The sequence below is a fragment of the Haliotis rubra genome, unplaced genomic scaffold (assembly GCF_003918875.1).
Source record: "Haliotis rubra isolate DU_JTF1 unplaced genomic scaffold, ASM391887v1 Scf265, whole genome shotgun sequence".
In the NCBI taxonomy this organism is placed as follows: domain Eukaryota; kingdom Metazoa; phylum Mollusca; class Gastropoda; order Lepetellida; family Haliotidae; genus Haliotis; species Haliotis rubra.
The window spans coordinates 921,281-941,541 of record NW_025766725.1 but is presented as its reverse complement, the minus strand read 5'-3'; the positions used below and the strand labels follow the sequence as shown (position 1 = coordinate 941,541).

The following is a 20,261-nucleotide window of genomic DNA, read 5'->3' as shown; positions in this document are numbered from 1 at the left end:
ATCAAGTTATATAACCAACCATTGTATATAACATCCTTGGAAGGAACACATCCTGTATGTAACCAATGTTTGAAAATACACTCAAAATCAAGTTATATAACCAACCATTGTATAAAACATCCTTGGAAGGAACACATCCTATATGTAACCAATGTTTGCAAATACACTCAAAATCAAGTTATATAACCAACAATTGTATATAACATCCTTGGAAGGAACACATCCTGTATGTAATCAATGCTTGCAAATAGAAAGAACTCTATTGGTTGTTTAACACAGCACTCAGCACTATTCCAGCTATATGGCGGTGGTCTGTAAATAATCGAGTCTGGACCAGACAATCCAGTGATCAACATAAGCATCAATCTACACAATTGGGGTACAGTGACATCTTCTCTTTTACTTTGAATTAGTAGATAAACTTTACTGCATGCAGATTACAAGGTTAACTTTTACTCTTTATCAATTTGAAATCCCTGTCATAAAAAAGAAAATTACCTTAATGGAAATCCCCTAAAAAATCAGTTATATCAGATTTGATTGTTTTAGTGCAATGTACAGCATTGTGTAGTCCATGATTGGAAAACCACCTGAATATGTACAATTGACAATGACTACCATGCATGGGGATTTTACAGGCTGTTTTCATTGCACTCTTGGATAGGTTTATCACAGTGACTGAATTAATTGGTGTCATTTCACTGATTACTACATACTCAATTGTTCACCATTGTTGGTGGGCCTTCTAGCACAGACTGGGGTGGTGGGGTAGCCTTATGGTTAAAGCTTTCGTTTATCACACCGAAGACCAGGACTCGATTCCCCACATGGGTACAATGTGTGAAGCCCTTTTCTGGTGTCCCCAGCCCTGATATTGCTAAAAACGGCGTAAAACTAAACTAACTCACTCACACGAGCACAGATGATTTGCCTGTGATTGATAACCTTGTCCTGCATAACCTTACTTGTGAATTTAGTGAGGTCAGGGGTGGAAATAACTTTAAAATTGATAGTGTACTCCGGTATAGTGGCACATGTAAAATCACTTGCCCTGATAATTTTTCCACTATACCGGCTGTTTCCTTGTTGATTTTTTACATAAACAACATAATTAACATTGGAAAGTCAACTGGACACCGGTACAGTGTGATATACAAATTTGCTTGCCCGACAGAAAAAGACACTGGACTCGGGCGTCGGGCAATGGGTTATTTCCACCCCTGGAGGTGATCCAGCTTTAAATATTAGTACTCTATTGGTAATGTATTCTTTTCAGTATTCTCAACTACTTTTAAACCATGATTACACAATGCCATTTAGAAAGCGGTCAAATGTAACATATATTATATTTGGGATTACACTTTCTTAGTAAAGTACAAATTCTAGTACTTTTTGAGTTGAGCCCCATCCGGGATTTGAACGCACACCCTCAGAGTCAGGCACCTAATCGCCAGCACACAAAGTCGCTATGTTGTTGTTATGCTGTCCAAAGGTGACAGGTTTCCAATCTTAACTATATTCAGCATTTATCACTCAACTTCTCATCATGATGTGTCCATTAAGGCAATGTTCCTGCTATAGCACCCTGTCAATACAGGCCAGGCAAACCAATGGTTGATAGTATGAATGAGATAATGACAAGATTGTCAGCCTAAAACCATTCCAGCTATATTGCAACACTGTAAATAAATGAGCCTTGACCAGGCAAACCAAAAATTGTCATTCTTTCAGCCTGAACATATTCCAGCTATATCACAGCACTAAGTCATTGATTCTTTAACTGGCAAACAGGTGGTTGATAGCATGAGTGAGATATTACCAAGATTGCCAGCCTTTGAGCCTGAAAGCATTCCAGTTATATTGCAACACTAAGTAATTGAATCTTGAAATGGCAAACAGGTGGTTGATAGTATGAGTGAGATATTACCAAGATTGCCAGTCTTTCAGCCTGAAAGCATTCCAGTTATATGGCAATACTGTGAATAAATGAGTCTTGACCAGGCAAACCGATAGTTAATAACATGAGTGAGATATTACCAAGATTTTCAGCCTGAAAGCATTCCAGTTATATCGCATCATTAAGTAATTGAATCTTGAACAGCCAAACAGGTGGTTGATAGCATGAGTGAGATATTACCAAGATTGCCAGTCTTTCAGCCTGAAAGCATTCCAGTTATATGGCAATACTGTGAATAAATGAGTCTTGACCAGGCAAACCGATAGTTAATAACATGAGTGAGATATTACCAAGATTTTCAGCCTGAAAGCATTCCAGTTATATCGCATCATTAAGTAATTGAATCTTGAACAGCCAAACAGGTGGTTGATAGCATGAGTGAGATATTACCAAGATTGCCAGTCTTCCAGCCTGATGCACCTAAATGCTCATATGCTGTTGTGTCATGTGGTTTTCCATGTTAGAAGAGGTTTCCTGCACCAGCACAGTCTTTCTTGTTAAACTCACTGATGGTTGTGAAGGCTGACTGACTGAGACTTACGCATTTCAAGGCAGTGTTAAGTCAAACAAAAGCTCACGTTTTTTTATTCCACTGACATTTGTGACAAGTATTTTGTGGATAGTATATAGACTCTGTTATTCTGCATTATTTAAAGTTTAAAAAAAATCATATTACCTGTCATTTTACCACTTCTCTATATTTCAGGTCATTGTATTCCTGAATAAATGCAAAGTGACACCCCAGCTATTTATTAAAATTCTCATACTCAATCTGATATTAAAACTATGGGTGTAAAAGCATACTAAGTCACAAGATGTGATTTCATTGGGCATGGAAGGGAACATAGTCCTGAAATGTATATGAATAGACCACTGAAAAGCTGGAACATGACCACTAAAAGGGAACCATAAAACAAATGGAAGGGTTCCAATGTTTGTTTTGTGTTAATTTGTATATTATCATCAACATTCCCAGGTATTGCCAAATGACAAAAAGGTTCTATGTTTTTTAAACACCTTCCATTTTATAGATGTATGTATTGATGTACAATAAAATTGTCAATGCTATGAGTATCTATGCAATGTAAGACTGCACAAAGTCTACATAAACTTGTTTGTTCTATATTACAAGTGTTCCTTGTTTCATGGGCGGTGGGGGTAGCTTAATGGTTAAAGCGTTGGCTTGTCACGCCGAAGACCCGGGTTCGAATCCCCACACATGGGCACAATGTGTGAAGCCCATTTCTGGTGTTTCCCCCCCCATGATATTGCTGGAATATTGCTTAAAGCAGCGTAAAACCAAACTCAGTCAGTCAGTCCTTGTTTCATTGTTGGCCAGGGGCTGGTTGGCCTTAGTCTCTGGGGTGTTCTTAGTTTTCTCCCTTAGATATGTCAGAATCCTGTGGTTTAGGGGTTTGAATCTCAGATTGGTATTTCATGTAGCTTTGTTTCTTTTACTTGACACAGACACTAAGTCTCTGAAAATGTACACTTTTCATAGAAGAACTCTATTTATATTGAACCAAAGTAAGATGGAGAATCTGGACTTGCTTCATGAATGTGTGTGTCAGTGTGTGTGTGAGTGAGAGAGAAGGGGTAGCCTAGTTGTTAAGGCGTTCACCAAATCCCGGTTTGATTCCCCACATGGGCACGATGTGTGAAGCCCATTACTGGTGTCGCCTGTGATATTGCTTCAATATTGCTAAAAGCAGCATAAAACTAAACTCACTCAAAGTGCTGTGCTTCTATCACCCAATATGTTGTAGGCACCAGAACTAGAGGTCTGAACTATAAACACATGAAAACTAATGAAATAGAATCTGTAAACTGTTTAATTCAAACTTAATTGAAAGAGTGAGTGAGTGAGTTTAGTTTTACGCCGCACTCAGCAATATTCCAGCTATATGGCGGCGGTCTGTAAATAATCGAGTCTGGACCAGACAATCCGGTGAGCATTGATCTGCGCAATTGTGTCAACCAAGCCAGCGAGCCCGACCACCCGATCCCGTTAGTCGCCTCTTACGACAAGCATGGGTTACTGAAGGTTCATTCTAACCCGGACCTTCACGGGTATAATTGAAAGAGAAGACATTTTCTCTGTGTTTGTCCTGCTTGCCGCTCTTTGAGAACCAAGCATTTTGTACATCACAACATCTATACATTTGTACCTTTTTTAAACCATTCAAGCCACCCGCACACAGAACGATTGATTGAAACATATTTTATTCAATTAAGAAACGGATTGGGCACACGTTATCCAACTTAAATAAGCCCTAAGCATGAACGATTGTCCATGTACATCCATTATGCCTTTTTACACCGAACATATTTACTCTGTGAAGTGTCTACTGCCTAAATTATATGTATAATTGTACTACAGGCCTGTGGGCGTTTCAGTGCAGGAAATAAAGAATATGAATTCGAACAATAAACAATAATCAAGCACCACCCACACTTTATATGATAAATACGAACTCACTTGATGTTTTTGTACATGCTATACAAAATTCCGCGGGTAATAAGGTACCGTATTTCCTCTAATAAGCGCTGGTTACGTTTTTTATAAATCTACTCTCCCTTGATCTTAAATAGATTTATTAAGGAATGGTCCCTAATCCCTTTGACGTAACGCTCACTGACAATTATGGTACACCCAGTAAGTGCAATAACACCGGGCCTCTAATAAGCGCCGGTTCTGGAAGTCAGCTTATTAGTGAGTGAGTTTAGTTTTACGCCGCACTCAGCAATATTTCAGCTTTATTGCGGCGGTCTGTAAATAATCGAGTCTGGACCAGACAATCCGGTGATCAACAGCATTAGCATCGATATGCGCAATTGGGCACCGATGACATGTGTCAACCAAGCCAGCGAGTCTGACCACCCGATCCTGTTAGTCGCCTCCTACGACAAGCATGGGTTACTGAAGGTTCATTCTAACCCGGATCTTCACGGGTAGTGGGCTTATTAGATGAAATACGGTAAATGGGCTTCTTACCGGCTTTGGTAACGTTTCGATTGCATTGTTCTGCAAATTGTCAATGACTTGAGAACGGTGAGGTCTAGCGTTGTCTTCCATGAATAGCGGACGACTGGCAACGGGGTGGCACGACGGCGGTATCCAGTACTTCTTGTCGATACCCGTGAAGTTCCGGGTTAGAATTGGTCTTCAATAGCCGTAAGAGGTGACTAACGGGATCGGGTGGTCAGGCTCGCTGACTTGGTTGATATATGTCCCAATTGCGTAGAACGATGCTCATGATGTTGAGCACTGGATTGTTTGGTCTGGTTATTTACAGACCGTCGCCATATAGCTGTAATATTGCTGAGTGCGGCGTAAAACTAAACTCACTTACCCACTGATACAGTTGACCGTTGAGTGTCCCTGGTCCTGTGGTCCTGTGGCACAACCTGTAGTCTCACGAAACACAACCCCACAGGGCCCACACCAGTCCTGAGACATTATCCAAGGGTTCAGCTGCATGGATCACCTCCTGGTGGTATGCCTCCCTACAACGTCTCAAAACGCCACAACGGCCGTAGTGTTGAAGATAGAAGAACGTGAATCAAGCTAGAGGTTCCATTCTGTGCCTGTTTGTGTGGAAGGGACGGGTAATGCATGCCGTTCTTTCAAAGCAACCAATGAACATCCAAATCACCAGGAAGAGAGTGAGTGAGTTTCAGTTTTATGCCACTTTTAGCAATATTCCAGCAATATCACGGCGGGGGACACCAGAAATGGGCTTCACACGTTGTACCCATGTGGGGAATTGAACCCGGGTCTTCTGCGTGACGAGCGAACACTTTAACCACGAGGCTGCGCCCGAAACAGAGGACAGGATCAGCTCATGAAAGCTGGAGGTGTGCCCTTTCTTCAGGTCGGAGCTTGGAAGGTACCAGGCTTGTGAGCAGTTGGTTCATTCTGCGCTCGAAACATATGGTCTATTTATTACCTACGAGGGCAAAAATAACGTGGTTAATATACGATGCCCAAGGGCAAAACATCACTTTGTCATGGTGACGTGACGTCATGAACAATGCTATGATATCACGTTTTTTCTATGACGTTGCGTTCTACGTTCGTCGACGGCGGATAGCCAGCCTATGTTTGAAAATAGATTTGGGTATATATTCCTCAATTTGACCACTTTGGTATTAAATAGAACAATATATTATTGCCCATATCATACTATGTTTACGACATCTTGATATCTAATATATTGATGAGTTTTGAAGGGCAGGCCCCACTTGCACAAAGCGATCTAAGCGCGACGATAATCCTAACTCCCATACTTTAACCCAGCCTAAGGTGGTTGCAGCGCTAAGATCGCTTTGTGCAAGTGGACTCAGGGACACATTATGTCAGCACAATGTGAGAAGAAAGCCAGACGTCATACCTTCTGAACTTTTGCGAAACCCACGAGTACGGGTCTGAGCCAAGATTCACAGGCATGATGTAGCTGTGATTTCAACTCGATTCTGGCACGCCTCACGCTCACGGCGCATTCCGTCGCCTGAAACGACTGAGTTCCCTTTGCCCCTTAGAACAGATAGGGTTAACCCTTATGCATTCATCGCGTAGATGCTGGACATGCACAGGCACGTGAGGATTGTCCTCCAGCACGACAGAGGACCAGAACTTCTGCAGAGCTGCTGCTGAGATCACTCCACGGAAAACATGGAACCGGACATGCAGATAATGGACGTCGGTCACTTACGACCGCCAAACGGTAACTGGTAATACAAGCTCATATCAATCGAGTTTTCCATCTTTTAATGAGTGGGTTGGTTTTACACCGCTTTTAGCAGTATAACGGATACCACGGACAGAATATTTTCTTTAAATTAAACGTCAAACACATTTGGAATGCATATTGAGTGAGTGAGTTTGGTTTATCGCCCCTTTGAAGTGTATCCCAGTCATAGCACATGGTTTCATCTATGTTGGGGGGGAGGTCACTTATAATGACAAAGAAGTATAGATCAACAATAAAGATTTTGTAATCGTTGTGATGTAAATGCAATCTGATTACAAAATATATAGTCAGTTGCAGTCTGTAATTCTATGGTGTATGATAATGGTAGCTTTCAGCTTATGTTCTATACGTGTTTGCCTTCATTAAGTTTGTGTTAGTAAATAACACATGACAGTGCGAAAACTGAGGCACTCATCTGACAACTGATTGGCTAATACAGATTTAAAAAACACAACTTTATGCTCCAATATCCACATTGTGTCTCTCCAATCACTTCAGTTGACATTGATGTTATACAACATATGTTCTGGTCTATATACCATGGTATATCAGCTAGAAAATACATTTAATAACACCAGAAAAAACATATAATTATATTGTCTCTGATAACACACTATCGTTGCCAATAAGTGCAGTACACTGAGGACCCGTAGCCTCACTGGTTTGGATAAATAAATCTGTCACGCTAAACGACTATAGCAAGGTTGTCAATAATCTTCATCAGACCGTGCCTACAGATGACATAAGTGAGTGAGTATGGCTTTACGCCGCTTTCAGCAATATTCCAGCAATATCAAGGTGGGAGACACCAGAAATAAGCTTCTCACACTGTACCCATGTGGGGAATCGACCCCGGGTCTTCACCCGAACACTTTAACCATTAGGCTAGCCCACCGCCCACAAGTGACATGAAGAAGTTGACCGTCCATGCATACCATCTTTAATGATATCTTTGAAACATTCTTTTACTAAACTCTTCCATAAGATTGTAACAGAAAGATCTGATGCCGTCTGTAAAATTCTGTTGTGTGTATTGGGGAAGCATCTTTATAATCTTTCAGATTATGTTGTGTGTATGTGGAAGCATGGGGAAGCATTATGTTGTGTGTATGTGGAATCTTTATAATCTTTCAGATTATGTTGTGTGTATGGGGTGTGTAAGCATCTTTATAATCTTTCAGATTATGTTGTTATGTTCTAAATCGTGTAAAGCTTTCATTATCTTTCAGTTCGTGTTTGTCAAATAACAGACATCTTTATAATCTTTCAGACAGTGCGAAAAGCATCTTTATAATCTTCAGAGGCACTCGTGTGACTACTGATTAGCAATTACACGCCATGGTTTGTGGTACGTCACGCTGTTATCTGGGGTAGTGTCCTGCTGCGGTGTCAAAACGCATTTGACTTTCATTTCTATTGTCTATAGATAGTTCAGCTTGTAATATTCCGAAGGAATAGTAACCATGAACGTAGCCATACTCTATTATATTCTTAATTTATAATATTTCTTAATTACTGTTGACATTTTTTTATGATTACTAAAACATGTATGTTTCGTAGAGACGTCGCTTTTCATTACATTTTAAATGTCAACGCCAGAAAAGGTGGATTATGGTTTTGTATAGAGCCTTAATTACAGCTGCAGCTAAACGGATGTACAAAAGAAAGTATACTCCTGATGCTTTGGTAAAATGTTTTCCTGAAAGCAGCGTAATATTTAGAAACGTGTTTTGATTCCGACTCAAGTCACAAACATTGTGTACGTGTTGCAATAACACCATAGATATCGTACCCAATTGGAACATTGCTAAGCAACATATTTACGTTGTTTTGATAGTCTCAAAAACACCAGGTGTGTACTTTCTTTTGTACATCTGTATATAATCCCAGATACTTTTAGTGTCATGGAATTAATACTTTCCGCCCTAACAACATGCTTTAAAATACATCTTTCGGGAATATATTTTTGTGGGAGACATTTTCTTTTCTTTTCAACAATCTGAGGTATAATGATTTTTCTAGGGGTGGGTATTACAGAGAATTTTCATGTTGCGATGCGAAAGCATATATTGCGATATGTATTGCAATATATTGCAAGATTTTTTTTTAACAAAAAAACCTACTTATTATCGAGTTAAAGCTTGACTTATAAAGCCAAATCACAACAAAATCGCTATGCTTGATTAACCTCAATAAATACTTTTAATCATGACAAAGTAAAAATGTAAATAATATTTGGCACAAATGAAACAAGGAAAAGAACAATTTAACATCAACACAGTGGTTACTAGTTTCAACTAGTTCCTCCACTCTCAAAAAACCCCTCAGATTTTACATAGCAACTTGACCTGGTCAGGACATATCAGAGATCACTGGTCATAAATGAGTAAATATTCAAAACATTCAGATCCAAAACAATGCGAAACACTTGAACAAAAATTAAGAACACTACCTCAAACCGAACTCAACAATCCAGTTAAATGTAATTTTCACCACCATCATTCCCACCACCATTACCACAATTGCCAATTGTTACGAAGTTTTCCGAATGCATGTCAAAATACCGGTTTTCGATCAGCGTATCGCAATAAGTATCGTTTTCATGCGTGAACCGGTAAACCGGTTATATTGCGCAGCCCTAGATTTGTCCCGGTACTTTCGCGGACAATTTAGTGTTTTCGATAAAATCCCATGTAAATTGTTAATCTTTCACCCAAAACTGGAAAACTGCTTACGTTATGTCACTAGAATACTGTTGAAAGCGGTGTTAAACCCCAACACACTCACTTACTCTTTGTTTATTCGCCACGAATAGATGCAACATTAACAATAATAACCCAAATCCTGTTGGGGTGTCAAGTTGAAAAAGGGATGTTCAGATGTGGGTGATATCCCCAAGAGGTTATCATCGAGTTTGATTTCAGACACAATTGACAATGACAACAGCATATCCAAGATGGCCACCAAGCCACCGGGTGAAGGTTGCCTGTCTAAGTTTACGTCGTGTCGATGGCAGACTGGTTACCTGACATTGTGGTGCTCATTGCTGCTGTTTGCCTTTCGGCACTCGTTCAACTTCGCCATAGTGTGTATGGAAACGGGCCACGTAGTCGACAGCAACATCACGGATGCATACAATACAACCATTACCAGCGTTGCAGACAGTGCCAAAGTTGGTTGATTAAATATTCTTATTTGTTCCTTTTGAACTTAAGGTCGTATCTGTGTTTCTCCTTGTAACGTTACTAGCAGAGACTGGGTGCCTGTATTACTTGATCGTGGGGCTACGCTGGTTTAATTACAAAAACTCCTGTCATTTAGAAATACCTGAGCGATGCATCCGCGCAACTTAACTATAATAAACTAAAAATAAACATAAAGCTGTAAGAAAGTTTTTGTTTTATTACGAACATACACAATGTTTTTCGGTGTGTCTTTAAACTCTTTTATAGTTTTTCCAATAATTAATGGTATTTTAAATATTTTAGGTTTAATAAAAACATTTCAATATGCGATTTAATTTGGGTTTAACGGAGCCGTATTTCAGTTATATGTCTCAGTGATAGGAAGAAGGAAGACACGTAAGCGGTGAGCCTTAAGAGGCAAAACAGTGGTGAACATTATGACACCGGGTGTTCGAAGAAGACACCAACGTGAATTGTTAACTTCTCATCTAAAGCCGTTCAATCTTTACCAGACCCATAACAGAGTCAACATATCAGTCAAAACTTGTTTGTATACATTTTATTCTTAATGATAATAATGATAGCGGATTTGTATTGCGCTTTTTCCATGCTTGGAAATTATGCTCAAAGCGCAGGGGATCGTAATGATGATTACATTTTCCAGTTAATTCGAAGACGAAACTGTATTTCATTTTACCGTCAATAGTGCTTCTGGTTGGCGCAGCAGAGGTCGCGAACCAGTCAAGAATTCTGGCATGACATCCGGGCACCAACGTGTAAAAACAATAGCAAAAACAACAAGAAGTTCAGAGAGATTGCTCTAGATCAATGCCCCTTTAAGTCTGTTCTTTGACAATCTTACGACAATCAGACAATCACTATTATTATGTAGATATTCATTTTTCCATCACCAGGTTGTGAATCCGTATATTCCGGATGACGTCCGAGGGTTGGTGCTTTCCTGTTACTTCTACGGGTATCTATGGACGCCTCTGATTGGTGGATACCTTGCAGCTAGATTTGGGCCGAAGCTTATGATTACTGTATCGATGGCGGTGTCCATGGTTGTCATGGTGCTCCTGCCAATCAGCATCCGTACTAATGTCTACATTGCTGTTGCCATGCGGGTGGCCATGGGGTTCGCCTCGGTAGGGCGCGTGCGTGCGTGCGTGCGTGTCGCTGGAATGTTGCTAAATTATTGCTGGGATGTTGGTTGATTGTTGCTGCAATGTTGCTTGCTGCGGGAGTTTTGTCAGACTGTTGCTGGAATATTGTCTGCATTGTTATTGGATCGTTGGTGGAAATGTATTAGAATGTTGTGACTATAGCGTAAAACAAATATATATGGGAATTTTAAAAGCCTATGATATCCACCACTTACCACATGGTCGGATCCAAGAATTTTGAAGGGGGTGGGGGTGGGTTTGTGTGTGTGTGTGTCAAACCCCCGAACCCCCATTGGCTCCGCCAACGCCAAAAAAATCTTCAATGTGGTCTTAAGTCATTTTCGCCGTGATATTGCTGGATTATTTCTAAAAGCGGGGTAAAACACTCACTCACTCGACAGATTTACATTTACGGATGCAGCGTAAACAACAAAGGAACGTGACAAAATCTACGTACTATTTTTTTTCAGGGAGTTTTATTGCCGTCACAACAAGTGTTATGGTCAAACTGGGCCCCACTTTCGGAAAAGGCTCAACTCGCTGCGACGTCAAATTCAGGTAACAGTAGCATGAGTAAAAAAATGTATGTTGACCTGAGCACAGGCAAACTGTAGCGCAAATAGGGTTGCTCAACAAAGAGAAAATGACCAGTCTTCACTCGCTCGCATGATAGGAAGACTGGTCATTTTCTCTTTGTTGCGCAACCCTATTTGCGCTACAGTTTGCCTGTGAGCTGAGAGAGCTGCAGTGTTAGTTGGTTGTATGGAATCAGAGAGGGGCCATCTTCGCGTTATAGCCCACTGGTAAAAGTTAATTTTTTTATTCAAAGCACACATGGTCAAAATGTCGTACTGTCTTACTTTTGTTTATTTTTAGCACTTGAGTCTTTGTCTTCACTAACCCATGCTTGTCGTAAGAGGCGACTAACGGGATCGGGTGGTCAGGCTCGCTGACATGGTTGACACATGTCATCGTGTCCCTGTTGCGTAGATCGATGCTCCTGCTGTTGATCACTGGATGTTCTGGTCCAGACTCGACTATTTACAGACCACGCTGTATAGCTGTAATATTGCTGAGTGAGGCGTAAAACTAAACTCACTCACTCACTCTTCTCATAGCACCTAATAAATAATAATATTAAGCGACTCTGTTTATGGAGATGCCATCGTAAAAAAGTCGACTGACTGAGTTTGGTTTTACGCCGCTTTTAGCAATATTCCAGCAACATCACGGCGGGGGACACCAGAAATGGGCTTCACACATTGTACCCATGTGGGGATTCGAACCCGGGTCTTCGGCGTGACGAGCAAACGCTTTAACCATTAGGCTACCCCACCGCCCCTTTACAAAAGTGGCCTTTATCCTGTAAATTCTTATAAAAAACCACAACACTAACAACTCTAGAGGACGCATATTTCATATTTTGCACGTTTGACAAGGATACGAAGTAGCTCAGCGCAATCATGTGCTAAACAATACTGACTGAGTTTGGTTTTACGCCGCTTTTAGCAATATTCCAGCACCATCACGGCGGGGAGCACCAGAAATGCGCTTCACACATTGTACCCATGTGGGGATTCGAACCCGGGTCTTCGGCGTGACGAGCCAACGCTTTAACCACTAGGCCACCCCACCGCCCTGCTAAACAATAAACAAACAAACAAACAAACAAAACTTTGCTGTGATGTCCTGCAGGAGTGAACGTCGGAAGTATCATGGCCACTGCCGTCTCCGGATTCTTATGCCAGATACCATTCGATGAAGGCTGGCCTCTTCCCTTCTACGCGTATGGTAAGTTAAATCTGATGTAACTGAGTATGGTTGTACGGCTCTTTTAGCAATACTCCAGCAATATCACGGCGAGGGACACCAAAAGTGGCTTCACACATTGTACCCATACGGGGAATCGAACCCGGGTCTTTGGCGTGATGAGCGAAAGCTTCAATCACAAGGCTACCCATCGACCCGTTAAATCTGAAAAAATGTCTGTTACAACTGAATTATTGTATTTGGCTTGAATTCAAACTCACACTTTTATGTATCTTTTCACAAATACCATTTTTGCATGGACATTATCTTTTTTACATTATGAATAAATTAACATATTCATTGAAAGTGTGTGAGTCTGGTACAACGCCATTGTATTCCGGTGATACTGCTACAACACTGGGTCAGCTTGATGTGGGGAACAAACCCGAAATAACGCAGTTTATGGACATTTTGCTCATAGGTGTTCTTTGAAGATCCGGGTTAGAATTGGTCTATAGCAACCTTTGCATATCGTAAGATCCGTCTAAGGTGATAGTTGGTCACTGGTGAGGCTACAGCTTAGATAGGATACTGTAATGTCTGGTCCAGACTCAAATTGTTTACACGCGTCAATATAGTTGGAATTCGGGCGTTATACAAAGCAAAAGCATTCAAACAAACGAGCAAGTTTGGTGAAAGTTGCTATTCCAGCTATATAACGACAGTCGGTAAATGAGTGAGTTTAGTTGAGTTTTACGCCGCACTCAGCAATATTCCAGCTATATGGTGGCGGTCTGTAAATAATCGAGTCTGGATCAGACAATCCAGTGATCAACATCATGAGCATCGACCTACGCAATTGGGTTACGATGACATGCATCAACCAAGCCAACGAGCCTGACCACCCGATCCCAGTAGTCGCCTCACGATAAGCATGGGTTTCTGCATGAAGACCAATTCTAACCCGGACCTTCACGTGTCCCGTTGGTGAAAACAGGGATCTCTCACTGCCTGCGTGCTGACAGCACCCTGGAAAGGTCATAGGTCATGAGCAGTACGAACCCTTGGACAGAAACCAATTCAATGCGATTAATTTCGTCGATGAATTTTAACAATAAGCCATGCGAGGTCTCTTCCTTCTGTGTCAGCTGGTGTGGGCGTGGTCTGGATGGTCTTCTGGCTGTTGTTCGTCCACGATTCTCCAGAGCAGCATCCCAGATGCTCCAATGAAGAAAAGCAGCGCATCTATTTCGGCAAGACCTCCATCAAGTCTTCATCTAAGGTCAGTATACATGTAGATGTTGCATAAATGATTTCAACCAACAGAAGACCCGTGAAGATCCGGGTTTGAATTCAGTATAACCCATGCTTGTTCGAGGCCACTAACGGGATCGGGTGTTCAGGCTCGCTTACTTGGTTGACACATGTCATCGTATCCCTGTTGCATATAGCTGGAATATTGCTGGGTGCAGGGGTAAACAACAAACCAACCATGGCAACCAACCAAATCAACCAAAAGAAGGTTAATGCTTCTACACAGAATTTCCCACTCACTCGGTGGAATCTAGACCATTTTGTTATCGTGTGTTAAAGTCATCGTAACACAACGTATCTCCTCCGGTTAACATAGACTTCCGATATAAGAAAGAGCCGATACTTTCAAGCACATAGCTCTCAGTGTGTACCAGTATTTCGGACGGTAAATGGTTAAGGTTCTAAGTGTAGAGTTAATACTCAAAGATATGTATATAGTTAATAGATAAATAGTTAATAAAATTTAGTTATTGTACTTTATGTTTCTCATGCAATGCACAATGTACCCGTGTTAAAGCGTTGCAGTCAATTTTCAAAGCTCTAGCTATCTTGTCGATATTCAGGTCCTGCTGAATACTGATTAAATACTTGAGACGTATTTGGTCAATATTCAAGGATGGCTATCTAGTCAATATTATACAATTATAGACTCGCAAGCTCGGTCGATATTGTTTTACTCAGGTCAATAAAAACCGATATCGACCTCTACAAGAGTATAATACAAGTATAATTGTTTTATTATATAATGAAAGAGAAACGGGTTACGAAGCCCCTTTCGTACGGGTAAACAATAGTACGGGATTCCTTGTCTATTTTTAGTAACCCAAGTCAATATCGTAATTTATCAGAAAACTCAAGTCAATATCGTGTTTTGTAGTCAATCATGTGACGGTATTTTGACCAATCGTGGTACAGGAAATATACTACCTATATAATAATCAGTTCTATAGCATTATAACTGGATACTGATAAAATACTTGTGATGTATTTGGTCAATATTCAAGTTTAGATGTTTTTGGTCTAGTCTCAATATTCAAAGCTTTAGCTATCAAGTCAATATTCAATATGTAAGTGATCAAAACTTAACTAACTTTATGGTCAATTTTAAAGAATCAAGATACCTCGTCAATATTCTAGGCTCAAATAATCAGGTCAGTATTCAAGGGTCAAGTCTATTTTAAAGTCTCTATGTTACGATTAGTTAGTCAAAGCAATCGACAATTATATATCATGTGGGATTTCTCGGTTTCTTTAAATTCAGCAGTCTGTTCCTGAAAATATCGAAAGTTAATGTGAATTCAGGTTTGGTTTAATAGTTCTTCAGCACTGACAAGACAAAACGTATTGTTTCTAACAGAAGTCCCAATTTGTCGATCCAGTACATTATTCATACTGCCTCGACCTAGCTTACATTCGCACTGGGGTAGCCTAGTGGTTAAGGCGTTCGCTCGTCACGCTGAAGACCCGGGTTCGATTCCCCACATGGACACAATGTGCGCAGCCCATTTCTGGTTTTCCCCCGCCGTGATATTGCACGAATATTGCTAAACGCGGCGTAAACCTAAAGTCACTCACTCACTACATCCGCACTCATCTGGTACACCCGGACATAGCTGATATAATACTGATTCGAGCAGAGTTGAACCATACTCACTCACCCTCGTTGTTATCCAGCCTCTACCGTGGATGAAGACGTTGCGGTCGATGCCTTTCTGGGCCCTGGTTGTCAATCACGTGTCCCACTCCTGGATCATGTCGTCGATACAGACGTTCCTGCCCATGTACATGAGCGATGTCCTCAAGTTTGACATTACTTCGGTAAATAACTCTCAACAGGTCATCATCCCAAACCAAGGGAGATAACTGATTATTTAAAAGCTGTTCGGCTTGTCCCGGAATAACCTACCTGAGTTGGTCAGGAATGCTGTGATTATGGGTTCAATTTCCGGTTGTCCTGATTATATTTCGAGGTTTGTCAGCACCAGATCTGTGTTTTTGGGTTTCATTGAAGTGGCAAACATCTAATCTCCATCACATCGGGCGTCACAATGTACGTAATACGCCGTTATATAACTGGGGGCGATGGGGTAGCCTAGTGGTTAAAGCGTTCGCTTGTCACGATGAAGACCCGGGGTTCGAAGCCAATTTCTGGTGTCCCCCGCCATGATATCGCTGGGATATTGCTAAAACTGGCTCAAAACTATACCAACTCACTCATTATATAACTAGAATTAGCGTGTGTGGTTCCGACATGCTCCCTACAGAACGGCCTCCTTTCGTCTCTCCCGTACATTGGGCGTTTCTTCGGCGGCCTCTTTTTCGCCTACATCGCTGACCTCGTGCTCCAGAAGACTTCCCTCTCTGTGACGGTCAACAGGAAGATATTCCAGACACTAGGTATATATACACTCGATCTCTTCTTTTCCCAAATTTATATCTGGAAATCACAGGTTTGTATTCAAAATTCGACAGGTCGGGAGTGAATTACGTTGTACAAGTGTTCAGGTATCTCGATATACACTACACTACGGTTTTTACGAAATTAAAGGGGCCATCTACGGGGTCTATTGGTACAGTAAAACACCGTTATGGCGAAGTTAACACACATAAATGCTTCGAGTTATCCGATATTCGTGTAGCGGCCATAAAAGTTCCAAATCCCTTACTGGGATTCAAACCACGGACCTTCTAATCCGAAGTCAGACGCATTGTCCACATGACCAAAGAGGTTGACCCCGTCAGCAAACCAACAAGGTAAGGATGTCATCTGTGGGATGACTCCACGCCCTGCTACATTAATTCGACACAACCACAAGACAATTTGTGGATAAGGAATACGAGGGGACAAAGCTTATACTTCGATACAAGTGTAAGTTCGACACAACGATGTATGGCTGTATATGGTCAGGTATACTTATACTGACAATATTGGTCAGGTAGGTATATGGTCAATACGTAGTACCATGGGCAGATTGTAAATGGAACACACAAAAGGTATGTTTTTTACATGTATGTACGACACAGCACGTATATTGGCAATCTGGTACGTCACAACTTTGATACATTGTGTCACGCAACAGATATACTGACTATGCTCTATTTCATATCGGCGTCGACTGATAAGTTCAGAGCCTCTTATAGAAACTAACAATGTACCGCACTGTAAAAATATTGACAATGCGTCCCACTATAGAAATATTCAGAATGTGCCGCACGAAAGGAATATTTAGATTGTGCCACACAAAAGTGTTTTTCACTACAGAAATACTGGCAATGTCTCTCACTAGAGAAACATATATAATGTGCCACACGAGAGAAATGTTTACAATTACTCTCTGAGAACAAGACGATGACGTCACTGGTTTATAAACTGTACAGGTACATATCTGCCGGGAGGGTTTCTGATTGGCGTCAGCTTCTTGACCTCTGACCAGAGAATGTTGGCAGTAGGGCTCATGGTGCTAACAATGACTACACAAGCCTGCACCATGGCTTCCTTCAGGGTCAACCACCTCGATATTGCGCCAAGGTGAGCAAACAAACAGGAATATTAATCACATTTGTTTGATTTCTATAACGCACATATATTAAGGAATGAGAAAGGGCAATTTGTGGAAAAATCACGTGGTTTCACAAAGTGCAAAAAAGATAGGATGGTATGTTTCAGGTATAACGCTCTGGAATGTTTCAGTTATGACGTTTTGGAATGTTTCAGGTATAATGGTGTAGGTTATTTCAGGTATAATGGTGGGTGTAATGTTTCAGGTATAATGGTGTAGGTTATTTCAGGTATGGTTTAAACATATTTTTATTTCGTCAATGCAGAAATCTGGATAGGCGAACAAGCCTAGTGGCTTATATAAACGCCGCTCCAGTACACGGTTCCAATATAGCTGGATACATATTTGAAATAGACGGACAAGAAAAGAATTATATTTAGACAAGATTACACTCAGAAAAATGATTGAATAATAAATATGTGGTTATGGTGTTGGTTGTGCCTAGCAACGAAAAGAGCTGCCGCAGAAAATCAAGTTATATAAATCTTTTCTTGCATTGAATATACATGTATATGTAGAGATGATAATCACTGGAAGCGCTTACTTTTAGAAATAAACTGGTGTAATGAGTTGAGAATGTCACAATTTGTTCAGGTATAATAGTGGGTGTATGTTTTAGGTATAATGGTGACGTATGTTTCGGGTATGATATTCAGGTATGTTTCGGGTGTCACCTTCTGGTAATGTTGCATGTATGACGTTCTGGTATGTTTCCAATATGACGTTGGTGTTGGTTTTAGGTATAATGGTGTGGTATGTTTCAGGAATGATCAGGTATGTTTCGGGTGTCACGTTCTGTTATGTTTCAGGTATGACGTTCTGGTATGTATCAGGTATAACGGTGTGGTATGTTTCCACTTTGAGGTGTAATGGTATGGTATATTTTAGGTATGCCGGCCAGGTGATGGGCTTCACCCTGACGATTGGAAGCTGTGCCGCCATCATATCGCCCCTCATCATCTCCGCCATGACTGTGGACGTAAGAGACGTTGTTCCAGTCGCATTTCAAATTCTTGAGACATTAATCTGGAATCTGAAAAGTCAACATTCAAAAGAACGCAGATCTTACAGTAATTCAAGATCGGATAGTGCTGGGGTGGTCATGTGGCCTAAAGCGTCGCTACTCGCTAAACCGTTCACTCGTCACGCCAAAGACCCGGGTTCCATTCCCCACATGGGTACAATGTGTGAAGCCCATTTCTGGTGTCCCCGCCGTGATATTGCTGGAATATGGCAAAAACACGGCGTAAAACTAAACTCACTCACTCACTCGAGTATTTAAAGGTCACCGTAGCTGTATTATACTGAGTGAGTGAGTTTAGTTTCACGCCGCATTTAGCAATATTCCGGCAATATCACGGCGGGGATACCAGAAATACGCTTCGCACTGTATACCCGTGTGTGGGTATTCGGGTCTGCAGCGTGACGAGCGAACGATTTAACCACTAGTCTACCCCAGCTCCTCGTGCTATAGCAGGAATATTGCTGGCGCCACGTAAAACACTTCATATACTCACATGATAATGTTCCAGAGAACACGGGAACAGTGGCAGCAGGTGTTCTTTCTGACGGCGGGTATCGTCATGACGTCCGACGTTTTCTTCCTCATCTTTGGCAGCGGAAAGGAACAGGACTGGGCCAAGGAGGACCGTACTGACGTCATCCCTTCGGTCACTTCCGGTTCCGATGGCTCACCGACTGGTACGACAGGCGTCGAGAACAGGAAGAAAGGAACTGAAACATCCGACGAACATTCTGTTCACCGTCAACGCTCAAAGGAAACGTCGGAACTGAACGCGTTGAAAAATGGAGTTATCAACGCCGCATTTGACCTGTCTGGTGACTTGGTCGATGAAACAAGCCACAGCACGGAGTCATGTCATGGCGGAACGGCCAACAACCACGTGGACAAGCAAGTAACACGGCTTTAATGCCGGAGATATAGGCTTGATATGCAGTGAGGTTGTGCCATCTCGTCATGGTAACCGTAACCAGAGAAACACGTGATGCCATCGCCCGTACGTCTTTATTGTTGCCAAACTCATATATGTAGAACCTGGATTAAATATTACAAATAAAGTAGATTTGGTTGGAATTAGTTCTTTTCCCTTTTTGACCGCCTTTAATGCGTCATTGCCTGTACACACAATATTCCTCGCATTTGGTTAGAGCAGTACCCTGGTTGATCTCAATGTTATTCCATTCTGGAGTTGCGATATGTTGTGCACGGGTTCAAAACCAGGTCAACTGTTTAAAGCAGAACGACCACCTCCCCCTGGAGTGATTGAGTATAGTTTTACGTCGCTTTAGCAATATTCCAGCAATATCACGGCGGGGCACACCAGAAGTGGACTTCACACATTGTACCCATGTGGGGAATCGAACCCGTGTCGTCGGCGTGATAGCGAACGCTTTAACCACTAGCTAGGCTACCCCACGGCCCCACTTCCTGGAAAGAACAGATCCAGTGTGTCGTCATACTCGACGCTCACACTAGCGGCCACTGGTTTTGGAGCTCAACCAGATATTAAATTTCACGGGAGATTTTGCGAGATCACGGCACTTAATCTCAGAAC

At 41.5% G+C, this 20,261-nt stretch overlaps 1 protein-coding gene across 1 annotated transcript; it reads left to right on the top strand.

The window, feature by feature from the left end:
- The first annotated feature begins 6,492 nt into the window (after positions 1 to 6,492).
- Positions 6,493 to 19,776, top strand: LOC124280341 (sialin-like). Its single transcript, XM_046716245.1, has 11 exons — positions 6,493 to 6,684; positions 9,636 to 9,883; positions 10,811 to 11,044; positions 11,533 to 11,620; positions 12,758 to 12,853; positions 13,960 to 14,093; positions 15,800 to 15,943; positions 16,390 to 16,522; positions 17,504 to 17,654; positions 18,574 to 18,664; positions 19,218 to 19,776. Exons 1-11 carry the CDS (start codon positions 6,633 to 6,635, stop codon positions 19,614 to 19,616), a joined length of 1,770 nt encoding a protein of 589 aa, XP_046572201.1. The 5' UTR covers positions 6,493 to 6,632; the 3' UTR covers positions 19,617 to 19,776.
- The last annotated feature ends 485 nt before the right edge of the window (positions 19,777 to 20,261 follow it).